This window comes from Zonotrichia albicollis, chromosome 32 (assembly GCF_047830755.1).
Source record: "Zonotrichia albicollis isolate bZonAlb1 chromosome 32, bZonAlb1.hap1, whole genome shotgun sequence".
In the NCBI taxonomy this organism is placed as follows: Eukaryota; Metazoa; Chordata; class Aves; order Passeriformes; family Passerellidae; genus Zonotrichia; species Zonotrichia albicollis.
The window spans coordinates 2,686,522-2,692,870 of NC_133850.1; the positions used below are offsets into that span (position 1 = coordinate 2,686,522).

Here is a 6,349-nt window from a genome sequence, read left to right on the forward strand (position 1 = left end):
GACAGCAGGACAGTAGGGACACACAGGACATGGGACTAGGGACATGAGGGACACAGGGACAGTGGGGACAGTGGGGACAGAGGGACAGTGGGGACACAGGGACAGTGGGGACAGTGGGGATACGGGGCAGGGCACAGGTGTGGCCCTGACACTTGGGGACACAGGACTCAGGTGCTACCACCAACGTCCCTGGGGTGGGGGGGACGCCGTGGGGACACAGGGACATCCTCAAGCTGTGCCACCCCTGTGTTGTCCCCAGGGCCACCCGCCCCACGTGTCCCTCAGTGTCCCCGTGTCCCCCCCGTGCCACCTCCACGCCTCCAACTGTCCCCAGGTGTCCCCACAGCACCACAGGGCCATGTCCCCAAGTCCCCAGCATGTCCCTGCTCCCCCATGTCCCACCCTCCTGTGTGCCTGTCCCTGTGTCCCCAGAGTGTCCCCAGCCTTCCACATGTCCCCATGTCCCCTGCACATCCCCGTGTCCCCCCGTGTCACCCCCATGTCCCCTCTGTGCCATCATGTGCAGGGCCAGGGCCAGGTCCCCGTGTCCGCACAATGTCCCCATGCCCCACCCCTGTCCCTGTGTCCCCACAGTGTCCCCATTCCCCTGCACATCCCTGTCCCTGTGTTCCCTCCTGTCCCTCTGTCCCCATGTCCCCAAGCCCATTGCTGTGTTCCTGTCACCTGCCTGTCCCCATGTCCCCAACCTCCTGCACCTTCCCAATGTCCCCAGTGTCCCCCCAATGTCCTCAATACTCCCAGTGTCCCCAATGTCCCCAAATGCCCCCAATGTCCCCAGTGCCACAATACCCCCAGTGTCCCCAATGTCTCCAGTGTCTCCAATGTCCCAGTACCCCCAATGTGCTTCAGTGTCTCCAATGTCCCCAATGTCCCAGTGTCACCAATGTTGCCAATGTCCCCAAATGCCCCCAGTGTCCCCAGTGTCTCCAATGTCCCCAAATGCCCCCAATGTCCTCACCATCCCCAGAGTCCCCAGTGTCCCCAGTCCCCCTGTGTCGCCTCTGGGCCATGATGGGCTGAGCCTGGGGCAGGTGAAACTGGACATTCACCATTTGCCTGGGGTCCCCAGTGTCCCCAATGTCCCCAACGTCACCAATGTCACCTGTGTCTCCAACACCCCCAATGTCCCCAATATTTCCTGTATCCCCAATGTCCCCAGTGTCCCCAATGTCCCCAATGTCTCCAATGTCCCCACCATCCCATCCCCACTGTCCCCAGTCCCCAGTGTCACCTCTGGGCCATGATGGGCTGTCCCTGGGGCAGGTAGCACTGCACGTTTGCCATCTGCCCGGGGTCCCTGATGTCCCCATGTCCCAAATGTCCCCAGTATCCCCAGTGTCCCCAAATGCCCCCAATGCCCCCAGTGTCCCCATTGTTCCCAATGCCCCAGTGTCCCCAACGTCCCCAGTGTCCCCAATACCCCCAATGCCCTTCAGTGTCCCCACTGTTCCCAATGTTCCCAGTGTCCTCAAATGCCCCCAATGTCCCCAATGCCCTCAATGTCCCCAATGTCCCCACCATCCCCAGTGTCCTCAGTCCCCCCGTGTCACCTCTGGGCCATGATGGGCTGTGCCTGGGGCAGGTAGCACTGAACATTCACCATCTGCCTGAGGTCCCTGATGTCTGCAATGTCCCCAGTGTCCCCAGTGTCCCCAGAGTCTCCAATGTCCCCAAGTTCCCCCAATGCCCCCAGTGTCCCCAACATCCCCAGTATCCCCAGTGTCCCCAATGCCCTTCAATGTCTCCAATGTCCCCAGTGTCCCCAGTTCTCCCAATGTCCCCAACGGCCCAAATGTCCCCAATACCCCCAACGTCCCCAATACCCGCAATATGTCCAATACCCCCTCTGTCCCCAGTGTCCCCATGTCCCCCCAAAGTCCCCAATTCCCGCAGTGTCCCTGTGTCACCTCTGGGCCATGATGGGCTGTGCCTGGGGCAGGTAGCGCTGCACGTTCACCATCTGCCCGGGGTCCCTGATGTCCCATGTCCCCCCAATGTCCCCATGTCCCCAGTGCCCCCAGTGTCCCCAGTGTCCCCAGTGTCCCATTCCCTCCGTGTCACCTCTGGGCCATGATGGGCTGTGCCTGGGGCAGGTAGCACTGCACGTTCGCCATCTGCCCGGGGTCGGCGTCGCAGATTTTGTCGTCGGTCCGGCCGTAGTTGGCGTCGGCCACCAGGACGACGTCGCTGCCGGGCAGCGCAGCTCCAGCGGGTACCCCTCGCACGCCAGCTCCCGGCGCGCCAGCCCGAACGGCAGCGCCCCCCGGATCAGCCCTGAAACCCCAAACAGGGTCAGGGATCCCCAAAACACTCAGGGTAACCCCAAAACACCCGGGGTACCCTAAAACCCCACAGCTCCAGCGGGTGCCCCTCACACTCCAGCTCCCGGCGCGCCAGCCCGAACGGCAACGCCCCCCGGATCAGCCCCGGGGGGCACAGAACCCCAAATGGGGTCAGGGAATCCTAAAACACCCAGGGTACCCCAATCCCTCCACATCCAACCCCACTGTGCCAGCCTGAACAGGAGAGCCCCCCGGATCAGCCCTGCAACCCCAAAATGGGGTCAGGGAACCCCAAAACACCCGGGGTACCCCAAAACCCCACAGCTCCAGTGGGTGCCCCTCACACGCCAGCTCCTGGTGCACCAGCCCAAATGGGAGAGCCCCCCGGATCAGCCCTGCAACCCCAAAATGGGGTCAGGGAACCCCAAAACACCCGGGGTACCCCAATCCTTCCACACCAGATCCCGCTGTGCCAGCCGGAACGCAGCGCCCCCCGGATCAGCCCTGGGGGGCACAGAACCCCAAACGGGAGCCCCAGATGGAGTCAGGGAACCCCCAAACTCCTGGGGAACCCCAAAACACCCGGGGTACCCCAAACATCCAATCCTGCTGTGCCAGCCCAAATGGCAGCACCCCCTGGATCAGCCCTGGAACCCCAAAATGGAGTCAGGGAATCCCAGATGGGGTCTCGTCCCCACCTCTGTGCCCCGCTCAGCCCTTGGGGTGCAGGGACCACCTGGACCCCAAACCCCAAATCAGGGGCCCTGGGCACCCCCAGCCCTGCAGCCCCCAGCCCCCAAATCCCAAATACCTGGAAACTCCAACCCCAAACACCTGGATCCCTGATCCCAAACACCTGGATCCCCAATCCAAACACCTGGGATCCCTGATCCCAAACACCTGGATCCCTGATCCCAAACACCTGGATCCCCAATCCCAAACACCTGGATCCCCGATCCCAAATACCTGGGATCCCTGATCCCAAACACCTGGGATCCCCAATCCCAAACACCTGGGATCCCCAGTCCCAAACACCTGGATCCCCAATCCCAAACACCAGGGACCCCATCCCCTGGCACTGGGAATTCCCAATCCTGAACACCCAGGTCCCCCCATACCTGGACATTGGGGGACCCCAAATCCCCGAAACCGGGCACCCCAATGGATGCTTGGGGTTCCCCAAAATTCTGGGTCCCCATTCCCTGACATTGGGAACAATCCCAAACACCTGGGATCCCCCAATCCCAAAGACCTGGGACCCCAAATCTGACACATCTGAGTTCCCCCAATCCTGGGAACCTGAGACCCCAAATCCCAAACACCCAGGACCCCAAATCCGTGGTACCTGAGACCTCAGATGGATGTTTGGGTCCCCCAAAAAATTCAGACGTCCCCCAGGCCTCCACACCTGGATCCCCCCAATCCCAACACCTGGGATCCCCCCAATCCCAAACACCTGGACCCCAATCCCAAACACCTGGGACCCCAAATCCGTGGTACCTGACACCTCAGATGGATGTTTGGGTCCCCAAAAAATTCAGACGCCCCCCAGGCCTCCACACCAGGATCCCCAATCCCAAACACCTGGGACCCCCCAAAATCTGACGCACCTGAGTTCCGCCAGTGCTGGGAACCTGGGACCCCAAATCCAACACCGGGATATCCCAATCCCACACACCCGGGACCCCCCAAACCTGGATCCCCCAATCCCGAATTTCCCATCCCCGGATTCTGGGACACCCCAAGAGCCAGGCCCAGCTCGGGGCTGTTGTGCCAGCCTTGCACACTCATTGCACACCCCTTGCACACCCCTTACACAGCCCTTACACAACCCTTCCACACCACTTACACACCCTTTACACACCCCTTACAAAGTCACCGCACACTTTTTACACACCCCTTACAGACCCTTTACACACCCCTTACACAGCCCTTGCACACCCTTTAAAACACCATTTACACACTCTTTGCACACCCCTTACACACCTTTTACACACTCACCACACTCTTTACACCTCACTTACACATCTGGACTGTTGTACGCTCCTTGCACCCCCTTTACACAGCCTTTACACAGCCCTTACACACTCCTTGCACACCCCTCGCACAATCCCGGCCACCTCTGTCGTGCTGCTCAGCCCTTGCACAAGCGTTACACACCCCTTGCACACCACTGAGCCCCTCTGTGGTGTTGCACAGACACAACTCTTACACAGCCCTTACACAGTCCTTACACAATCTCTGTACACCCTTTGCACAAGCATTTCACAACCCTTGCACCCCCACCTCGGGGCTGTGACACAGGCCTTGCACAGCCCTTACACGCTCCTTGCACACCCCTGTGCACCCCTGAGGTGCTGTACAGACCTCACACACTCCTTACACACCTTTTACATTCCCCATTGCACACGCCTAGGCACCCCCCTTACACACTTGGGGTGTTGCACAGGCCTTACACAGCCCTTACACAATCCTTTGCACAGCCTTTACACACTCCTTACACACCTGGTGTGTTGTACTGCCCTTGCACACCCCTGGGCACCACTGGGGTGTTGTAGAGACACAATCCTTACACACCTATCACACAGCCCTTACATGCCCCTTACACAGTTCTTACACACCTGTTACACAAACCTTGCACACCTGGGGTGCTGCACCAGGCTTGCACAAGTGTTACACAAACCTTGTACATCTGGAGTGTTGTAGAGCCCTTTCACACCCTTTGCACACCCCTTGCACCCCTGGGGTGTTGTGGAGCCCTTACACAGCCCTTACACACCTCTCGCAAACTCCTCTCACACACCTGGGGTGTTGTACACCCATTTCACAGCCTTTACACACCCCTTACACACCTAGGGTGTTGTGCATCACTTACGCATCCCTTACACAGCCCTCACACCCCTGGGGTGCTGTACAGCTCTTACACACCCCTGGAGTGTTGTACACACCTTACACATCCCTTACACAATCCCTTACACATCCCTTACAGACCAGGGGTATTGTACAGCCCTTACACACCCCTTACACAACTGGGGCATTGTATAGCCCTTATACAACACATACACAGCCCTTACACACCCCTTACAAACTCCTTACACACCTGGGGTGTTGTGTAGCCCTTTCACAGCACTTACACACCCTTTACACACCCCGGGGCACACCTGGGGTATTGTACACCCATTACACACACCTCTTGTACACCTGGGGTATTGTACACCTATTTCACAGCCCTTACACATCTGGAGTGTTGTACAGCCCTTACACACCCCTTGCACACCTGGGTTATTATACAGCCCTTATACAGTGCTTACACACACCTTACACACCTCTTACACACCCCTTACACCCCTGGGGTATTGTCCAGCCTTTTCACACCCCTTACACACACCTGTGCACCCCTGGAGTGTTGTGCACACCTTATACACACCTTACACACCCATTACACAATCTTTTACACACCCTTTATACTCCTGGGGCATTGTACACCCATTTCACAGCCCTTACACAGGCCTTACACACCCCTTACACCCTTGGGGTATTGCACACCCATTAAACACCCCTTACACAACCCTCACACAGTCCTTACACACCTGGGGTGTTGTACAGCCCTTTCACAGCACTTACACCCCTGAGGTGTTGTATATAGCCTTTATACAACACTTACACATGCCTTGCACAGGGGGCAGAGTGTTGTACAACCCTTACACACCCCTGGGGTATTGTACGCCCATTTCACAGCCCTTACACACACTTCACACACCCCTTACACACCCCTGGGGTATTGTACAGCCCTTACACACCTCTGGGCACCCCTGGGGTGTTGCACACCCATTACACAGCCCTTGCACAGCCCTTACAGACCAGGGGTATTGTACAGCCCTTACACAGCACTTACACTTCCCTTAAACACCCCTTACACACTCCTTACACACCTGGGTGTTACACACTCCCTTACACAATCCCTTACACACCCCTTGTACACCTAGGGTGTTGTACAGCCCTTTCACAGCATTTACACACCCGGGGTGTTGTGTACAGCCCTTATA

General features: G+C 58.2%; 1 protein-coding gene across 1 annotated transcript in view; it reads right to left on the reverse strand.

Moving 5' to 3' along the window:
* Positions 1–5,182, reverse strand: part of LOC141725991 (adhesion G protein-coupled receptor L1-like) — a 50,895-nt gene extending 45,713 nt beyond the window's left edge. Inside the window, 4 exon segments of the mRNA XM_074530156.1 lie at positions 2,083–2,212; positions 2,215–2,331; positions 2,648–2,698; positions 5,179–5,182. Of these exon segments, the coding sequence (XP_074386257.1) occupies positions 2,083–2,212; positions 2,215–2,331; positions 2,648–2,698; positions 5,179–5,182 (302 nt within the window).
* Positions 5,183–6,349: the final 1,167 nt, after the last annotated feature.